The sequence below is a fragment of the Haliotis rubra genome, unplaced genomic scaffold (genome assembly GCF_003918875.1).
Source record: "Haliotis rubra isolate DU_JTF1 unplaced genomic scaffold, ASM391887v1 Scf13, whole genome shotgun sequence".
In the NCBI taxonomy this organism is placed as follows: Eukaryota; Metazoa; Mollusca; class Gastropoda; order Lepetellida; family Haliotidae; genus Haliotis; species Haliotis rubra.
The window spans coordinates 3,295,481-3,317,241 of record NW_025765225.1 but is presented as its reverse complement, the minus strand read 5'-3'; the positions used below and the strand labels follow the sequence as shown (position 1 = coordinate 3,317,241).

Below are 21,761 nucleotides of genomic sequence, written 5' to 3'. Positions count from 1 at the left end.
CTGCAGCTGCATATCATCAGCCATTGCCCATCTACCAAAGCGGTAGATGGCCCAAAACACCATAGCACATAGAGTTTACCCTTGTGGGACATTGTTCAGACAGAAAAAACAGGCATTTTAGCCATCAAATCTCCATTTTAGTTCCCTTACACAACAGGGAACCGGTCATGAATCATGATTACCTGAGCGAGTGAATGACTTACTGGAGTCAGCAATATGTCAGCAGTGTGTGCATGATCCAGTCAGACAGTGTGAGCAATGATTCATGTTAATGAAGTATGATCTCACACAATGAAGTCAAGTCACGTTATAATCACCTTATCCTTATCCTCATCTTTACTCTTTCAACAAGCTTCTGGTATCTATTATCCCATAGGATTCACGAGCACCATCACACTCTCGGAACAAAGTGGATTGCAAAAAGAACTGGAGGAGGTGTGAATGCCCAGGTCATCAATATAGAAACCAGAACGAGGAACTCCTGCCCCATCAAGAGCTGATCAAGACAAAGCTGCATTCAGGAAACACTGATAACACACTGTCCATTATTACACATTTATTTAACATACATGAGCATATGACTTGCAATGATAAATCCATTCATGAAACGAAACAGAAGAAATCTAAAATCATAGTTTAACATGGAGAGATATTCATAATTTATGAATACCAAACCCAATGTTTTACCTACTAGTCATCTTTTACTGTCATTAATATGACACCAATAAAAATCATTAAAAGTGATGCTAAAGGTAATAACTAGGTATGGTCTACTTGGTTTAAGTACACCTGAGTGCAGTGGAATGCAAGTGCACAACTAGCACAGTCATGTATGTACAGTCAACTCCGGTATCGGTTAGGTGGTCATCATAAAGCCAAGGCAATCAATGTTATGGGTCATTATTGTTCATGAGAATAACATACTATGTGCGTATAACATAATTTGAGGGTGCCTTGGAATCACACCTGAAGGGAACTTGATCCTACTGTTGGCCATAGTTCATGAGTTGCCAACTTTTGAATGATCTGCAGTCTCACATGAGCAAATCAAGTTTTTTTCAGTACCCAAGGTTGACAAAACAAGAAAGCATTTCAACCCATGGAATTGGGAGAGTGCGGCTCACTTTATAATTTATGGATACATATGACCTCTATCTCATCAACAAGAGATAACTATCCTTTCTGTACAACCAATATGACCATTCCTACACTGAAACTGGTACATGAAGATCAAAGTGAGAACATATCCTGGACCTAAATAGATTTATTTTAGTGTTAAAATGTCTTTGATAAATGTTTAAATAGAACACTTCTGAGGTAACAACATGTCAGTGAAATATGGGGGTGATCTCCGGTGCACAACAATAAGTGAGTGAGTATGGTTTTACGCCGCTTTTTTAAGCAATATTCCAGCAATATCACGTCGGGGAACACCAGAAATGGGCTTCACACATTGTACCCATGTGGGGAATCAAACCTGGGTCTTTGGTGTGACAAACAAACACTTTAACCACTAGGCTACCCCACTGCCCGACATGACAATAAAATATGATGGGATGACAATGTTCTTGTAGCAACTATTCAGTCCAGCGATGAACACAGTTGGAGTTGGTACATACGTAGTATAGTCGCATTCCTTCCTGAAAAAGAAAAGGTTAAACTAATTATTTGCTCTGTCAATAAAACGCATATGAACACTGGTTTACCACTCATAATCATCATCATCATTTAACATGGGTTAAACAGATGGGAACATGTAAACAAGTGGATTTACCTCAGCTTTAGTACTGTGAGACTGGAAAAACACAGACTCTTTGTGACCACACTTTGGGCATGGATGGTCTTCTGTGCGAGGGAGTGTTGGATCTGCAATGACGTCTCCTACAATTTGTGTCAGTTCACTGCAAGAGAGAAAACACTAATGCATCAGGCTTAGATCTAACTAGATAAATTGTACATAAAAAGTATTCACTGCTGTACACAATATGCTGTGCATCAATTTTCCAAAGGCAATATTTAGAACGATTTGCAATAATCCAGCTGACACCTACTCATGCTAGGTTTACCTTAACAAGCTTACAGCCTATCATGAGACACAATACTACAGCTGACTGAATAATACTATTACATTGGCTCTATATTACTTATATTAACCAGAAACATGAGTTGAACAAACTGGTTGATAACAACAATCTCTTGTTAGATGCCACAAGGAACATTCACAAAAAAACAGTCCTGCAACTGTATACATACATAGTGTGTGTGTGTGTATATATATATATATATATATATATAGAGAGAGGTAAGGTAAGAGAGAGAGAGAGAGAGAGAGAGAGAGAGAGAGAGAGAGAGAGAGAGAGAGAGAGACACACACACACACACACACACAGAGGTAATAACTGTAACTTTTAGTAATATTTAGGCAATAACATGTCAGTGAACTTCCCACAACCCCAGAATTTATCCAGCTTCTTTGTTTTGATGTCAAATAATTTTACCTCCCCTCCCTGCAATACATTAACAAGGATCTCAACGTAATGGTAATGAATTCACAACAAAAACAAGGACTAATATAGAATCTAAACGACACACAAATTCCTCCTGGCAGAGAAACCCTCCTGAGCCAAAACAATCAATCACATCAACATAAATTTGATATTTTTTTATCAACCATGTTTATTCTTGCATGTTCATTCACCTGAAGGGATGTGATATATTTCTTACTGCACATAATGCTTAGGTGCACACTGTAGTTGAGAAAAAAGATGTATCATTTTCACTCACTCGACTTCGTGCATGATCTTGTTGACGTAGATACACCGATTATCTGCTTCCTGCTGGTAGTCACAGTTCCGGCACTGTAACAACAACACTCTATCATGACCATACAGTATCAATCATTTCACAAAGAAGATAATTCTATGTATACATGATTTCTGTACTACAATGAATTTGACATTTTGTTATAGATACTAACACTGTCATCAAGAAAGTGAAATGGACCAAGTATCGTCACCAACAGTCATTGTAATAAAGGAGTTGTGTAAATAAAATGGGCTTCACACATTGTGCCTATGTGGGGAATTGGCGTGACAAACGAATGAACACTTTAACCACTAGGTTACGCCACCGCCCCAAACCTTCTTAAGAAATACATTACCTTCTAAATTATTAACCTCAGATATGTGTTCATACATGCTGTAGCGATTCACTCGCATGATATTCGAGTTGAATCGCTGGTGACTTCATGAATTCAATTCGTTATTAAGTGGTCACCAGAACCGAATATTAACGTATATTTATGAGGGTTTTTTAAAGATGATCATGTTTTACTTGAACCCTTATGTCCTTTCTAAAGTGAGATATGCAAGAATGGAACATGTACTAGCATTGCAGTCTGATTAGCAAGTCATGTTAGTTTGCCAAGACTGCACATGGTACTGTCGATTATAACTATTACATACCAAATTTGAGTGTCATGAGATCACTGGTTATTGCTGTGACAAATTAAACTGTCAACATTGTCTGACTTCCATACTGTATTCATCAATCAATTCGTTAACTACAATATTGTATATAAAATAATTATTACTATTCGTTAGGGAATATTCATGACCGACATGTATCATATTCGCCACATAGTGTATTCATTGCAGCCCTAATGTGTTCATACATGTAAATGTATATGAACATCCAAAACTTACTGCATAGAGAAGAACTCTGTTGTCTTTGTCTTCTTTTGGATACAACATGTTGTTGCTGAAATATAGGAATAGGAATCATTTAACCCACATTAAGTTAGTGGCCAAACATAAGATTAATTTTAAGAAGACTAGTAATCCTACATTATTGACAAAGACAGTGTCGTGGATGTCTAATTTTACTCTGAAGGAAACAAGTCAACAAATCTATATCATCGAGAACACTCACCATGTAAACTACACAAGTTCCTCCACAAGAGTACATTTGATTACTTATGGTATACAGACATTGACAAGGCAAAAAATATTATAAATATTCATTTCAAAGTTCTTAACTGAATTCTCTTTTACATTGTTGTTTGTTTCCATATCATTCTTAAAAATTGAGTCTGGCCAGGCACCCCAGTGGCTGATGTCAACTTTCTACATAATTGTTGTTCAGTCACATTATATGTCAAATATTGTAACCAACTAAGGTTTGAGTTAATTGGCACTAGTATCCTTACACAAATTTGTGTGCATGCATGCTTGTGTGTACGCAAATGTATCACTAAGTCATGATTGTTTATGTGTATGTGAATCACTTAAGTAAAAAGAATAATGAACACCAAAGGAGTTTTTACAATGTAAACAACTGGTTTGGTTTTCATTTTCATGTTTCACTTGCCCATTTGGATACAGGGGGTGCTATGACAAACTAACATGACTGTTTTGACTGAGCCACATTTCTTTTCAGAATGTGGATGTGCACTAAAAATAATGTTTTCACTGAAGAAGAAACAGTAAAACACTAGAGACTTTACAACATATCTGTCAGCCCAAGACACATCACGTACATTTCTGTAACCACTACTATTTAACATTTGACGGATACAGATAAACAAACAGTTTTTTACAATCACGTGATCTGATTTATACACAGATGATATCTTTTCACTGAGATGACTCTTTTCAAAATCTCTCAGGTCTTCTTGTAGTTTGTTCACAAGAACATTTGCACATCACAACTCAACAATAATCATACGTATTTTCCATATATTTACAGAGACATTACCATTCTTTACAAAATTTAATGCCAACGAAACCAGGGCCTGCATCGTGTGCTTCGAACAACGGGTCCATCGTTGATTCCGATCTGCGCAATAACAATCTGAAATGTTCGCCTTGCAAAATAAGCAAAACACACGCGAAAAGTACCCATAAGCTTTCTACAGTGTCGTCAATATAGAAAACACTTCGTCAAGCGAATCCTATATTCGCTGTTTGGAGAAATAAACCGGAAATGGAAACAACCTACTAGTTGTTGGCAACATATTGCACAAAGTCACAAAATAATTATTTGATAAACTTCTTAGCACCATTTGGTATCACAGTAATATACATAATTCCATTTATTTACATAAAACGTAAATTGCGGTTGGTTTGGTCAAATACATGGTAACAATAAGCAAGCTGATACCATCCATGAAGTGAACCCTTTAATGTGTCGTAAGTAAATATTACTTATGATGAACCGTAAACACATGTGCTCAGCAAAGATCTTGATTAAGAGAACTATTAGCTTGCATTTTACAGAATGAATCCCGGTTATGGATATAACACATTCGGCCAGTATGGGAATTCCAACCCTTACTCACAACAGAATGGCATGTTTAACCAACAATCGTGGAATCACGGAATGAACAGTCACCAGTTTCACCCAGGTCAGTTCCCCAGACCGCAGCCTGGACCTTGGCAATGTCCACCAAGAGGACCTCACGTACAAGGCCGAGGCACGACACAAGGGTTTAGACCGAGGTTCCAACAACGGTTTAGTAATCAGCATCAAAGACACAATAACCCACATCAGAATCCTCATAATGTGACAAAGACAGGTTTCCACAATAACATGCCAAACGACAAGAAGAAAAACAAAAAGGTATATCACAATTCCTATTTCCATTTCTGAAATGTATCGTTGGTCAAATTCAATTCACTTTTTCATATGAAAACTAAACTTTCAAGAGGAATTAGTAGCTGTTCACAAATAAACATGTTTTTAATTGACATAAGTATATCCTATGAGTTTATGTGTCATGATGTTGTTTGGATAGGATTTTTATAAATGGATATATGAATCAGACACTGCAATATTTTCAGTATAGTTAGCATGGACACAGTGTCTTGATATGGGGGTAACCGTATATTGCTTTAGCCATCAAACCTTCATCAAAAACATCGATTAATACCCTTGCTTTTAGCCACAGAGGAGATTCCTACCCATGTCTTTGCTGATACATGTACATCAGTTCTTCTTGTTTTCCACCTTGTACTTATGTATAATTACTATAAAATTTAACCATAACATAATACCTTCAAAACCAAACATGCCATAAACAGGAGAGCTAAACAGAGATGCCAACCCATATGATTTTACCGTATTCGGTATGAAAAAACAACACAAAATACACGACTATGATAGCAGTAAAAATATACGATTTTTAAAAACAACAACATTATATTAAATCATCAAATAGCATACGTACCATACACAATACATTTCGATCACATTTTATTCAGTATCAAGCTATATGTGGATACTTACTACAGATTTAGTTGAGTACAACGTTAATAACAAGGTCTTAGACTATATATTTAATTTTTTATTTAATATGAAAATTCTTTAGAAAAGTTAATACTAATTTTGTAATCACTTTTTGGCCAAAATACTAATTGGGCTAAATTAGGGTTGGCATCTCTGGCTATATGATCCACCAGTGTGTGGCGGCTGGTTTGTGGGATACATATATAACCAAGAACAGAGTTACTGATGGTCAGTTTTTCACCCCAATGAATTCACTGTATCTTTTTATTTTCTGATATTTTTCCAGAAGAGAATAGACAAGAGAGAACTTCCGGAAAACAACCAGTTCTTTTGTGACACATGTGACAGAGGATTTTGTTCTGATGAAAAGTACCAAGAACATGTTTTGCAACATGAAAAGGTTTGTTTTGTATAGCTGATAGTTTCTGATTCGAAATCAATTTCAAATAGTCAAAGATGAAGGTTATATACTAAATAAATAATGCCACTTTACATCATTTTGTAATTCTGATGCGTGACATCAAAACCTGTTTGTCATCAGTGGAATGTCGCTGCGTATGAACAGTGTTGAAAATATTTGACAATGTAACCTTGTGTCAAACTTGGATGTGTAAATATCCCAGTTGTCTTGAAGTCACCTTTCAGTTGATGCTAATTCCTTCAGATTCGACATCATTATGCTCATTTTTATTAGTTTTGTTTAAGAAAGTATATCATCAAAATGACACTACTTCTAGCTTGTTATAAGTGTCTGTATTAATCTGATAGTGCACGTGGTGGTTTATGCTGGATTAGAAGACCTAGATTCAAGCATGTACAAGGCCACTGTGGTAAAGCTGATTCAGAACTTGTTGACTTTCACCATGTTGACTCCCTCCATCACCAATAACATTTTGAGAACTTTTTTCTTAAAGACTTCTGATTTTAGAATGATGAACTGAATGTCTCATATGATGTACATTTTAGTGTTCAGATCCAGCCTGTTCATATGTGGCTGCCCCGAAGCTGGTCAAGCTCCACTTCCAGATGGTGAGACATTTTTGTATCAAGTTGAAACCGAAACAAAAGTACCAAGTAGAGCCCATCAAAATTATATAGCAAGCTGTCTGAATGTGGATATGAGTTGAGTGTCAGTTTTAGAACACAGCACAAGGACATAGATAGGGAATTTGCCTGGCCCATAGCAATACTTCTTACAACGTAGAAGGAGGTTTTAGTTTTAGATTAGGTGATCAGGATTGTTTGTGATGTAAAACAAATGTGAGAATATAAGGCCCCTGAGACATGAGGCAAACTAATTACCCAGTACCCCATGTTTGTCATGAAGGCTGGGTCAGTAGGGTAGCCTAGTGGTTAAAGCATTCACCTGTCACGATAAAAACCCGTGTTCAGTTTCCCGCATGGGTACAATGTGTGAAGCCCATTTCTGGTGTCCCCTGCTGGAATATTGCTAAAAATTGTTTGGTCCAGTTGAAAAGTGAACTTAGTTTTGGCACTTCCAACAAACCTCTTATGGTTGTGTGGGACTATTTGCCATTAGGAATAATGACCTTTGTAATAATCCAGTAGGTTGTTGAATGCCATTCTTTGCAGAATATGAGGTGAGTCTGACACTACTATATTGTGCTGAGAACCAGTAAACATCATGGACTAGTAGCATGATTAGGGCTCTAATTCTGAGCCAGTTTGCAATTTTTAATTTAGTAACAAATTGGAATTGAATAAATCTGACAGAATGCGTAAACATAGTAAACCCTCTTGTCATATTTAAGCAGAACTAGCTACTAAGTCTACAGCTAGTGAAATAAGGTTTACACTAGTCTCTTTTGACAAGCTGTGAAAACATATTGTTCTGATTTGTACAACGCCCAGGATGACAAACTGTCGCTATGTTGTTATGTCATGGATCTATTTTCATTGATATGTCAGACCTGTGAAGATAGGGGTTAGAATTGATCTTCAGTAATCCATACTTGTCGTAATAGGTGACTGATGGGATGGGACAGTCAGGTTTGCTGACTTGGTTGACACATGTCATCGTATCCCAATTGTGTAGATCAATGTTCATGCTGTTGATCACTGGATTGTCTGGTCCAGACTCGATTGTTTACAGAACGCTGCCATATAGCTGTGATATTGCTGAGTGTGGCATAAAATTAAACTATCTCACTCACTCATTGATACGTCGTGAAACTTGACACATACTCTGTTACTGCTTCAGACTGACTCTGGGTGATTCCACATGTATCTTTGAGGCCTTGGGTCACTGATTGAATCACTACAGGAAGTGTTTTGTCTATTTCAGCAACATCAAACAGGTCTTGCTCACAAGATATGGAAGCTTGAATCACCAGAAGACATCAAGAAATGGATTGATGAGAGAAAAAGGTAACAATGCAGCTGTTTGGTCTTGGTCACTGATATCACAAATATGTTCCCATATATAGCCGACAGATGACCCATGATTCTCATCAGAAGTGTCCTCAGTCTCTAATAATCTGCAGAAAAGTTTTGTGCAGAATTGCATCCGTATATGATATCTAATGTTTCTCTTCATGAATTTAGGGCAGTGGGGTAGCCTAGTGGTTAAAGTGTTCGCTTGTTATACCGAAGAACCAGGTTCGATTCCACACATGGGTACAATGTGTGAAGCCTGCTTCTGGTGTCCCCAGTCATGATATTGCTGGAATATTGCTAAAAACGGCTTATAACTAAAAAGTTAGCAGTTTGTCAGCACTGTGGGTGCATTTACCAGAGGATCAACTGAAATATGCTGTTCAATGTTGTGTTAAGCCCAACTTGTACACTCACTCACTTTCACTGTAAATGATCTTTTATGCATGCTTTAAACGTGTTCCAACAAATGACATTTCCATTACTGCAGGAATTTCCCAACAGCAGCCAACATAGAGAGGAAGAAGGCGATGGAGACGGAGAGAAGATCTCGAGGGGAGAGACTGGACACGAAGTATTTTGGGTTCGTCAAGTTTTAGTTCATTTGCACAGTTCGATCACCCAATCCCCTATTTTTTAGAAGGCAAAATGTACCTGATTCTTGTTCAGGGATGGTGGGTAGCTTAGTCAGTTTAAGCATGTGCTCGTCCATACACTGCTTATACTGAGTCTAACAAACCCTAGTAGAAGGTCGCGTCATCTAACCTTTGAGTGACCTATGACCGTCCAATCAAATCCGAACAGATTTAACGAATCAGAAAACGGCTACTGTTTAGGGTTCGGCAGGACTTACAAAATTCCCCGGTCACTGACACTGATCTCTCAACAGATGAAAATCCGATAAAACACAGATATTTTACCTGCAGTATATACGCTTAGGGCTTTCTGATGACATGGTTACCATTAGCTAATATTTCCGCATGCTGACATCCTTGAATATTGACAAAAATGCTATTTTCCTCAACTGTTTGCTCAATGTTGTGGCGTACTCCATGTGCATCACTCTGAAAGCGATCATACGGAAAATAGCATTTGGAATCGTTCGGGTACAAACTTTTTCGAGGTAAAAGTGCGAATGTCAACTTTTGAGATTTGGTAAGCTGTGTTCTGATTGGTCAATTGGATCGGTTAGCTGACACGACCTTCTACTAGGGTTTGTTAGACTCTGTATAAGCAGTGTAACAAATAATACTGAGCCTAAGTTTACTTAGGCAATGTGTGAAGAACATTTCTGGTACCCATCACTGTGATATTGCTGGAATTATTCCCAAAGTGTCGTTAAAACTCAATCACTCAAAAGTTAGAAAAAGAAACACAACCTCCTCCATATCCTGTTCTTAGATGAACTGAAAAAGGCAATATGCATAATATTTTGAGGAGCTTGACATGTGTTGCTTTGGGCCTTCCTCTCTACATCATGTACATGGTGAAAATAACTCTGCCATATTTCATAAATCTGTTACAGAAAGATGAAGGGTGGAAGGAACGGAAATAAATGGGGCAACAGGAAACGCCACTTCAATGATACTGAATCTGACATGCAACATTCCCCCACAAAAAAACCAAACATGGCAGAACAGACAGTATGTGTTGTTTTCCTCTACAGTTGTCTATGTTGTTTCATTATCCCCTGCCGCGGGTTTAGCTCGAAGCGGGGGATATAGTATTAGGCTCCGTCCGTACATACGTACGAATTGAAATATCTTAAGAACTGTTCACTAGATTCTTTTCCTATTTGGTACCTGGGTTCATCACACTATAAGAAAGGTCCAAGTCAGGTTTGGTGACGTTGACCTTCATTTCAAGGTCACAAGGGGACTTTCACGTTTTACCTGCATGTTAAGCTATCTCAAGAACCGTTCACTGGATTTTCTTCATATTCAATACCAAGCTTTATCTCGGGCAGGCGCAGGGCCCAGTCAATTTTGGTGACCTTCACATAAATTTCAAGGTCATGGCGACACTTTGAAGATTTCAGCATGTAAACCTGCATGTAAAGCTATCTCAAGAACCGTTCACTGGATTTTTTCCATATTCAACCCCAAGCTTTATCCAGGGAAAGCGCAGGGCCCAGTCAGTTCTGGTGACCTTCACTTAATTTTCAAGGTCACAGAGACACTTTGAAGATTTCAGCATGTTAAATTGCTTGTTAAGATAGTCAGCAAGATATCGCAAAAAATATTCAGTGGATTTTCTTCATATTTGACACCAAGCTTCATCTAGGGAAGGCCCAGGGCCCAGTCAGTTTTGCTGACCTTCACATAATTTGTAGGGTCACGATGACACTATGAAGATTTCAGAATGTTAACCTGAATTGTCAGCAAGATATTTTAAGAACGGTTCACTGGATTTCTTCATAGACTTTCAAAACCTCCCTTGAATGTTTTTCAATAAGCAATTTCTTTAGTACTAGTTTTGCATATTTCATACACTATGACATTCATGTCAAGGTCAAAGTCAGTCTTGAAAATTTGTGTGTGTTTGAACAACTAAAGAGCAAGATAATGTTTTTGTTGACATTTAACTTCATCTTAAACTTTCATTACTTTATAAGTTTGATTTGATAATTTGGTGTGGGGGATTATGTCACCTTAGTGACAATGCTTGTTGTCAAGTATGATGGGAGGAACACACTGCTTAGATTGTACACCTTGGTTCAAGTTGTCATGCTGTTCTTTAGCTGTCCTGAAGTGAATGTAGTCTATGTGTTTACATTTGCAGTTACACCCTTTGATTCATATGTCCTCTTCTATGATAGATACATATATTTCTTTCAGAGTGCCTTCATATTATTCTAATCGGACTGATTTTCTTTGTAAATGAAGCCTTTCCTCAGTGTAATATATTTTCCAGATACTAACAAACGGAAGCCTTAAGACTGAGGATCCTTTGGCAGCCGTTTTGATGCAGCCTCAATCTGAAACTTGCACTGACTCTATCCCTGATCAAATGAGTGTTGCTGGGGGGACTAGCGTCCCTCATGGCATCTTATGGAGCAGATTCAGAACCGGAGGAATTGCCAAACACATCATACATCAAGTCAAAACAAGGTTAGTCACAGAATGGATCATCTGCACATGTGATAATGCATTTCCTGTCATCCGTATGTCTATTTTCCTCTCTGATTCTCTGTAGCAGACAAAATGCAGGTGACAGATTTTGATCTCCCAGATTAAATTATTTACATGCTGAAGTCATGATGGTGGAATGATGCTCACATATGAATTGACTCAGCGTTCGAAATAATCGCCGGCCCAGAGGCCCTAGCTCCAGTTGTTATTGTATGGGGCCGGCAGTTTCAAATATCTGCAGGCCCATGTGGCCTTCGGTAAATTATCTGTCTTTTTTTTCAGCTTGTATCTTTCCCTTGGTTTTTTGGGGGGTGGCTTTGTTGGTTTTTGGTTTTCTTTATTAACGTTCAGGAATCATCCATCCATGATCCATCATGTTACGATAACTTATGGTTTAATGTCCTGGTATTTCAGCGCTTTGCGCATAGGAATGTCAACACCAGTCTTTACCAAATAAAAACGTCTCTCTGTGCCATAGGCTTCGCTAATTGATTTTGTAGAAACAGTGTGAAACTGTGTACAGTGTAGTCTATTTTGTTTTTATTGGTTTGACTTAAAATGGGCCTGCAGATTTCATTCAGGGCCTGTAGATTTTAAAGCCTGCAGCGGCAGCAGGCCCTGATGGCAAACTGGCAAATTGAAGTATTGCAAAACTGAATTGACTGCATAATTGTAAACATAACAAATCGTGGTATAACTCAAAGAGGGTTAGATCAAGGTGTGACAACCAGTTTTTGTATGACTTCCAAAGTGCAAAAAAGATATTAAAATCATTTTGTTATTAAGATGTAATTTGCAATATTGGCTTAACAAACTACTTTTTCAGATGTTTTGTCTTAAAATAAATTTAGACATTATTCAGCGGAATATTGGAACAAACAAACACATGCCCACTCATTCTATTATCAACAGAAGTCAGCAGAAATGGTAGTCAATTAGTGGGAAGGATGTGATTTTTGTTTAGTGTATAGTATAACCATTGCTACTCTTCACTAGACTCCTCAATGTACAAAATTGTTGAAATACTGACTAGGTTATCTCCCTTACATTTCCAATGGGTACTTTTACAGGCACATCTCCATCAAAATCTTGTGGCAACAACCAAAATAAGCCAGACAGTACCCAGAAGCCCATGTCAAATAGACAGAGGAAAAATCAGAAGAAACAAAATGGCAACTCGAAGATGCAGAATTCAAAACGTTCAACACTACTAGAACGGGTGAGTCAGACAGAGTATATAGTGCAGCTGTTCAACTCACTTTACCATGTGGGAGGTTCTTTAGGGGCAGTGCTGTAGGTACATGGTTAAAGCATGGGATTGTCACAAGATATGTCTGATTCTCTATAGGGTCCAGAGGGCAGGAGTTTGGTGGTTTGATTCTTGGCTGTACCATACCAAGATGTTAATAGATGGAGCTATTCGTAGCTTTGGCTGCTTGGGATTATAGGATTCAACTAGGACTCAGCTTGGAGTCAGTATACTGTGTGTGTGGATGGGATGTCCAAGTTAACAGGCATTGTATTACCAATTTAGTCCATACAAGTACAAACTGCCACTGTGGTGTGGTCTTGTGCATAGAGCTCAGGTCACAAATCAATGTTTGGTGCAGAGAATCCTTGGATGAGTGACCATGTTTGGCAGCTTGACTCCTGAGATTCTTTTTTATATATTCCTCCTTGGGGTACTTATAAGCATTTAAATGTCCATTTAAAATCCCTACGACAGTTGTAACAATATTTGAATAAAATATTTACAAAACAAAAACTACGTTTTGTCTTGTGAGACCACCCTTACAGGGCCCTCTGGCCCCCTACAGCCAAGAGCAGGTAACTCTAGACCGTAACCTCGCACCTCACTTTCCATGCTGTCGTTTCCCGACATAGACGTGGGTCCATTACAAGAAAGTTTTCTATTCCCGGCGAGAATTATGAGTGGGTCAGAAACAGCAATTGTATGTATGGTTCTCTTTTTTTGCATAGGCGATTTGAAGACTTGTTCTGAACTTTTTCATTCATAATTTTTAGTTGTAACTTGGTACCTGAATGCGTCGGCTCGCTCGCCGAGTGCATGCCAAGATGGCTGACCAGGTACCTTCGCTAGCATCACTGTTCATTGGTTTCCCGTGTGGTTTTTCAATGTTACAGGTGGGGTTAGTAATTTTACGTATATGTGGTTACATGTAGGGCGTTTTCCACTGCTTGCATTTTCTATCTTACGATATAAAAAGTCGTAGTTATGTCAGTGCGTATTATGGTTATTGTCAACTGTATGCTACGTTGTCGCATTAGTTGTGTCGCCCATGCGTGTTTTTTCATATATGTATGTGTGTATGGGGTTGATTGCTGCACAGGTTGTTTACTTGTTGCAGTTTAAATCCTGTACTTCGTGCCTTGCGGCCATTCCCGTCAAGGACACACATACGAGGTCTGCTTACGTTGCCTCACCCAAACTGACCATGAGGAAGAGGGGTGTGTGGCATGTGCCACTTTTACACCTCAAACGATTAGAGCACGACGAGCGGATCTGCTGTTCTACAGCAATCTGATGCTCGACCGGGAGATATTCGGGATTATCTCCCAGTTGTTCGGGTCGTTCCAGGTGGATCTGTTTGCGTCTGGGGTGACGAACCAGATTCCTGTGTTTTGCTCCCGGATTCCGGATCCGGGAGCGTTAGTCAACGACGCCTTTCAGCTCGATTGGACGGACAGGGTACTGTGGGCGTTCCCCCCGATACCACTGATTTCCAGGGTCCTGTCACAGCTGACCGCACAACCAGCTCGGCTACTTTTGCTTCTTTGGTCGGCACAACGCTGGTTTCCGGTAATTCTCAGGTTTCTGTTCTATTACCTTTTCGGCCGGACCTCCTATCCCAGAACGGAGCGCCCCACCAATCCCAGATTCAGTGGGTGGCCTGGCAGCTGTCAGGGATAGCCTCCGTCGAAGCGAATTCCTGCACCAGTTGCAGACACAATTCTGGCTTCAGGAGGGATTCGACAAGCGTTCAATATGAGGATAGATGGGCCTGTTATTCGCTGCTGGTGTCAACAGGGGATTCTTGATCCCTTTTCTACAGATTTAGTCTGTGTTTTAGAATTCCTCCAGTCTCGGTTGGGCGCCGGTCTAGCGGCTTCAGCGGTTCGAGGATATTCTACAGCTATTTCTGCGTTTCATATACCTGTTGACGGTGCTCTCTTGGGGCAGCACCCTCTGGTACAGCGCTTTTAGCGATGGCGTGGACAGAATCCGTCCGGTTGTCCGCGGATTAGTCCCCGTGGGACTTGTCAATCGTTCTTGATTGGCTGTCCGGTCCACTGTTTCACAATCTGTCGGCTCTTTCCTCCCACTGTTGACGTGGAAGACGGCGTTTCTTGTGGCGGTGACTTCAGGCAAGCGGGTTGGCGATATTCATGCAATGTCGGCCGATCCCGCTTACTGTATTTCACAAAGACAGAGTTAGCATACGGCTGCCTGATACTTACCGTCCTAAGAAGGATAGTCCCTTCCATGTGACGGCCTATTGAGCTCCCAGCTTTCCTCAGCCTTCCCTGTCCGGTACCTCTCTCACGACGTGCTCCGTCTTAGATGTCCGTAAGACACTTAAGGCTTATATCAAGCGAACAAGGGGTACCCGTAAAGGGTAACCAATTGTTTTGTTGTTATGGCGGGTTCAGGCTGGTCTTCCGGCGACCAAGCAAACCATTTCTCGTGGCTTGTCTCTGCCATACATATTAGCTATACTCAAACAGGCGTATCCGCCTGTTGGGTTGAAAGCTCATTCGGTTAGGGCAGTTGCTACATCGAAGCTTACGCTGCAGCCCTGCCCATTGAGGAGATCTGCTGCTCGGCTATTTGGAGCCGTCCGAATGCGTTCATCCGTCATTACCAACTTGACAAACTCTCCAGTGGCGTGCTCGATTCGGTCAGTCAGTTCTCTCCAGTGGGCATGGTTCCACCTCTCTAGCCGATTGAGCTTTAGAAAGTATGTGAACCATTCTATGCCAACTTTTTAACACTGGTGTTGGGTTTTAAAAATCTTGTTTACATATTCCCTTGGTGACGGGTTTTATGTGGTGATGGTTTTTATTCCCATGTCTTTTGCATTCTGCTCTAGACTTTACTGGCCTTGGAAGCTTTGCTAAATATATACATATTAAGGCATTTCGTTTCTGGCAGCTTATTGCGGGACCCTTATCTTCGCTTCCCGAGTAGATTACGGGAAGGAGGGAGGTGTGTCTCGTTAGTTTGCTTTAGCGAGGGTTTAGCTGGGCAATTTACATATGTTCGACCCTGACCCTGGTTCATGCCCCTGCCTGATTGGCTATGGTGGACACGTGACCGGTTAAGTGTGCTTTTTCTGCTATAATTAGCTTGGGAAATTCCACTTCTTGTCGGGGTGTTTTCTGCAGACAGAATGCGCTCCTTAGCTCCGATCTTTAGGAGTCTGTCTTATGCTTATAAGTACCCCAAGGAGGAATATATAAAAAAGAATCGAACTAACCTGTATAGGTTTCAGATTCTTTGAATATATTCCTCCTTCGGGTCGCCGCCCTACCTCCCCACATTCTGTCTGATGTCGTTCAGCATGGAAAGTGAGGTGCGAGGTTACGGTCTAGAGTTACCTGCTCTTGGCTGTAGGGGGCCAGAGGGCCCTGTAAGGGTGGTCTCACAAGACAAAACGTAGTTTTTGTTTTGTAAATATTTTATTCAAATATTGTTACAACTGTCGTAGGGATTTTAAATGGACATTTAAATGCTTATAAGTACCCCAAGGAGGAATATATTCAAAGAATCTGAAACCTATACAGGTTAGTTCGAATTTCTAGGGCTTCCCTCCTGCCCCACATCGAAGTACATGTGACACATGTGGTCTCACCTTAAGCAAGTGAGATAGTTCAAAATTGCCACTGTGCATCGTGAATGTGATGTTGACCCTGTCTCACATCACATTAAGTCATGTGGCAACAAACAGCAATATTTTTAAACTTATCCTATCTCATGGTATGCACCATCTCTCTCTTCTACGACCATGTGTGGAAACGTGCTGTCAGCTAAGTTGAGTCAAATCTAACTGTCCTCTGACCGCCCTGACCTCTGCCCCAACCCCGACATCAACGCCTGTCAATCATCCACCAAAGCGTGCAGCTCGCCCAAATGATCACATGACCACCTGGTGACGAAACCCTGCATCAAGTTGACTTCAATACAATTTATGTAGTCCATGTGTGCTTGTCACGGACATATCATGTCAAGTATTAAAGTCAACTTTTGAATGTAACCTAAATCTTGTATCATGCAACTAGGCCCATAATACTCAGATTTCAGTCTATATGGTCTAATTTATATAAACTTGTTTATTTTGGGAGAAATGCAGTCTTTTCCTCGATTAATCCCAGTGGAAGACTATTTTCAAGTCTTTATTGAAACTATATCTTCATTATTAGTCAATGTAGAACAATTAAAATCATATGTGACGGTAGCCACTAACGTCTGCTATCACATGTCCAGATTTGACTCATAAGATTAATGAATATTTTTTGGCTATATATTAAAACTTGATGCTTGAGAAACACAGTCTCTAAGTTTCAAGTATCATTTTCAATCTTTCTTGGTCAAGTCAGAGGTTGTCCCCTCTGACGTCCGGCAAGGCCCTATAAATTCCAAACCATTGTAGTTGGGGGTAGTTCCCACGGTGGACTCACACCAACTAGGACCTCTTGGAACGCTGGACACAGGAATATGTTGGTAAGTTCCTTGTAATCTTACCTTCAGTCTGGCGTTCCACTTATTACTTCATGTAATAGACTATTCCTGTCAGGGGTATTTTTATTATTACTGATTCTTCATGTCCATATAGGCTTAATAGGAGTTCAGCTCATTGATACATATTGCAACTTTAATTTTGGTTATTCAGGTCTACATGTATAGTCCTAATAAATGTATTAGCATTACAGTTGGGTTGTGCTCTTTTTCATATATATTATTTTATCTTAGTTCACTGGTGCGGTCATTATGGTGTCTCTAGACGACCACACATGGTTGAGCCAATGACCCTTAATGCATAGGTCATTACCGCTGCCAGCACCGTGACACACCTCTACCTGTCATTCTCTTTCTTGACGCTACGTTGTGTGGACGTGTGTTTGTCTATAAGAGAGTTTGATTGTGTTTCTACAATGGGAAAATCGAATCGTTATGGTTCTAATAAACGCAAACATTGCGATAACTGCAACAGTAATTTCTCAGCGGCAGACCCACATAACCTATGTGTTGACTGTTTAGGCCGGTGTGAATGGTCTAGATGTTGCACTTTGTGTGCAAATCGTGACAACGATGCGCTTTCAGAATATCGCCGGGTAGCTTGGAGACGCAAGTTTGACAGAGATTGTCGGAATCCATCTGAGGGTCTGAGTAGTAAACGTCCTAAGTTAGATCGCCGTTTGATATCTGCAGTACGATGTTCGAAGTCGAAGTTTCCTAATGAAGATTTCTTAGAGAGGTGTCTGATTCCTACCTCAGTGAAAATCTGCATCAACTCTTCCGTCCGCATTCTTATAGCCTCATTACTCTAGAAGATTCTTCACCACCACGAGTTGTTGTGTTATCTACGTCTGGTATTCATCCCGGCCGTCTTTGGTGGTGAATGTTCCTTTACGTTTCAGAGGTGGGGACTACTCACGCGGCGCTTTTTGTGATTCTTAACATTACATCACAAGTGACGTTTATTTCCAGTTCGACGCTTACATCAGGAGTTACCTCAGTTTAGAGCGCCGCTTGTCACTGATTCCACGTGTTTGCTCAGAGCGCCACTTACTTCCAGTTCGGCGCTTTTCTACCAGTGCGCCGCTTACTTTTGAAGCGACGCTTACATCAGAACAGTTATCTCACGATTAGGCTGCTTGTCCGCGGATCCCACGTGTTTGGTCAGGCGCCACTTACTTCCAGTTCGGCTCTTTTCTACCAGTGCGCCGCTTACTTTTGACGCCTCGCTTCCATCAGGACAGTTATCTACGATTAGAGCGCCGAATGTCACGGATCCCATATGTTTGGTCAGAGCGCCGCTTACTTCCAGTTCGGCGCTCTTGTTTGGTTCCGGTTCGACGCTTCCTCCCAGTTCGGCGCTTTTCCCAGTGTTCCCGGTTCGGCGCTTTTCCCAGTGTTCCTGGTTCGGCGCTTCCTCCCGAATCTGCGCTTCCTCCCAGTGTTCCTGGTTAGGCGCTTCCTCCCGGAGTTACTGGCTTGGCGCTTCCTCCTGGCGCTCCCAGTTCGGCGTTTCATCCTGGACTCCCGGTTCGGCGCTTACTCATATTGATGAGAATTGATTTTTCGCTACGATGACCGTGGAAAAGGATGTCACGCTGAGGACTGCGACAATGCCAATGCTAGGCCAGTGATAACTGTCAAGCTTTCCCCTTCCTCACAAGAGTCAAGCACGCTGATGTATAAGTTCTGCAATGGGAGTCGTAGATGAACTTGTAGCTCCACAAGAACCTTTATGTATTCAACACAATTGGTTATTTTACGGCGCTTCATTGAGACCGATGACTACAGTCTACAAGTAACAGCGTTAAGCAAGTATGAGCTTCAGCTGATCATCTGTATAAGATGACGATTACATTGTCTTCAGTGAAGAAGGAAACAATCACAACAGCCAGGGAGACAGTCTACTTACATTGGTATTACCTTCGGAATTCCTCGGTTACAGATGTGGAAGGTCAGCATCAGTTTGGTCCTTTGGTCCTGGCGCAGTTGTCATCAACCCGTGTTTGCAGATAAAGCAATCCTTTCTTGATCTGTTTGCTATGTACCTAATAGAAGATATCGATGTAATCCATATCTTGGTACTTTTTTTCTCTTGGGCTTAGATCATTCTCACCTATGGTAGTAGGGCGTGTCAGCACTGTCATAAGTTATGACTTGATAGACTGTGAGGCAAGTCTTGTGCAACATGCAGAGATGGTCGACATTCCGCTTACTGACCTCTACTCTTTGAGCAATCACGTCAGTGAAGTGTTGATTTCCGATTACCTGCGTGGTTTTCAAAGCGTTCTGCTCCTAAGTCCTTTCTCACCTTTGGTAAGTTAGGGAGATTGGTACTGAACATTAAACTAGTTGAGCAACCGGGCTATTCCTTCTTTCACCGCCTTCCAGCGTGTGTCTGTGGGGGATAGTTTCGAAGCAGGGACTGTCCAGATTAAGGTCCTCAACTTTAATTCACTGGGGTCACCTGATAAATCGCGGGGCGGCCGGGCCTACTTGCCAAACTGCGTCCTTTTGCTTGTCAAAAGTTGTGGCTGAAAACCACATTAATTCGGGAGCGCCCACTCCCTAGAGTTTTGTGCTGTGTAAGCCAAGGGGTTACCTGAAAAAAAACATCTCAAGTTTGGAGTTTGCATATCGGGAGTTGGTGCTTTCTCCTGGCCTCCTTGGGTTATGTGTTTTCCTGGTGGTAGTAACGGGGTAATCTGCAATCCACCTACCAACCGTGGGATTATGCATACTGTGAGATAGGATAAGTTTAAAAATTTGAAAATTTTATAATAAATTGTTTATTTATATACCGGTACTTATCCTATCTCACGCGATAGGACCCACCTGACCTGCCCCACATCACAGATTACTGGAAGCTCCAAAACGAGAATGACAGGTAGAGGTGGTCATGTGATCATTTGGGGAGCTGCACGCTTTGGTGGATGATTGACAGGCGTTGATGTCGGGGTGGGGGCAGAGGTCAGGGCGGGTCAGAGGACAGTTAGATTTGACTCAACTTAGCTGACAGCACGTTTCCACACATGGTCGTAGAAGAGAGAGATGGTACATACTGTGAGATAGGATAAGTATGTAAATATACAATTAAATAAAAAAAAATTTCAATTTCTGAGAAACCATGAGCACAGAATTTATCTTTGTCAGGATAAGTATCCAGTTATCAAAAATGTTTAGGTTTTACTAATATTCACACCTACAATGTTACAGTTGCTTGCAAAGGAGATCCGGCATGAGCGGAACGTCTTGCTTCAGTGTGTGCACTACATTGTCAAACAGAACTTCCTTGGTGTTGACCCGGAGGGAAAAAAGAACAATGTGGGCTCAAGATGACATTTTAGTAAAAATGCCGTTGAAATGGACAGTATGAGTTAGTTTCCTTGGACTATACATGATGAGGATGATGTTCACTCGTCATGTCTTAAATTTTAGTTTTGAAAACATTATGTCTTATCATTTTAACAGATCGTTACATTTCTTTGTTGTAATTTTCTGAAAAATACAAATATATGCAATGTTTTGATGTTTTTTATTCTCTGTTATTACGTTTGTGAAAGCAACAGTCATGATTTCTTCACAATGAATGCTGTCTGAAGCTACCAGAAAGCTGCATATATCAGGCTGTTCTACAAAGGGTGGATTTTCTGTTTTGCCTGTTTCGGGTAGTTTGTTTTTGTACATTTTAATATTTGGAGCCCAGTCATGCCAAAAATTGGTGCATCTATATTTTATTCATTTTGTATCTGCATGGGAATGTGAGAAACCTTTTGTTTTGGTTTTGTTTGGTTTTTGTTTAACGCAGCACTCATACTACTCCAACTATAAGATGGCACACTGTAAATAATCAAGTCTGGACCAGACAGTCCAGTGATCAACAATATGAGCATTGTCTACACAATTGGGCTACAATGACATTTGTGAAACAAGTCAGCGAGTCTGACCACCTGACCCAAGTAGTCACCTCCTATGACAAGCATGGGTTGCTGAAGACCAATTCTGACTTCTCCACAGGTGGAAGAAACCTTTGATCTTGGGTTCGAATCACTTGTAGCCCTGAATGGCCCCCACCATAACACTGAGTATGGCTTTAAACAACCAACCATCCAACCATTCGCTCACTTTATGTATGGAAAACATGCATAAAATCTACAGCACAAAGCACATGGCTATCCGACGTCATTAGCCAA

The 21,761-nt window shown here is 40.5% G+C and overlaps 2 protein-coding genes across 2 annotated transcripts; one reads left to right on the top strand and one right to left on the bottom strand.

Annotated features, from left to right (window-relative positions):
• Positions 1-1,249: 1,249 nt before the first annotated feature.
• Positions 1,250-4,941, bottom strand: LOC124267162 (DNA-directed RNA polymerase II subunit RPB9-like). Its single transcript, XM_046702056.1, has 5 exons — positions 4,756-4,941; positions 3,705-3,759; positions 2,785-2,858; positions 1,775-1,901; positions 1,250-1,640 (listed from the first exon to the last, which is right to left on the bottom strand). The coding sequence occupies exons 1-5, from the start codon at positions 4,821-4,823 to the stop codon at positions 1,578-1,580; spliced, it is 387 nt and encodes a 128-aa protein (XP_046558012.1). The 5' UTR covers positions 4,824-4,941; the 3' UTR covers positions 1,250-1,577.
• Positions 4,942-5,059: 118 nt separating this feature from the next.
• LOC124267227 (nuclear fragile X mental retardation-interacting protein 1-like) lies at positions 5,060-21,093 on the top strand. The gene is made up of 9 exons (XM_046702143.1): positions 5,060-5,619; positions 6,572-6,685; positions 7,252-7,314; positions 8,591-8,673; positions 9,170-9,262; positions 10,205-10,322; positions 11,593-11,842; positions 12,881-13,029; positions 20,785-21,093. The coding sequence occupies exons 1-9, from the start codon at positions 5,278-5,280 to the stop codon at positions 20,905-20,907; spliced, it is 1,335 nt and encodes a 444-aa protein (XP_046558099.1). The 5' UTR covers positions 5,060-5,277; the 3' UTR covers positions 20,908-21,093.
• Positions 21,094-21,761: the final 668 nt, after the last annotated feature.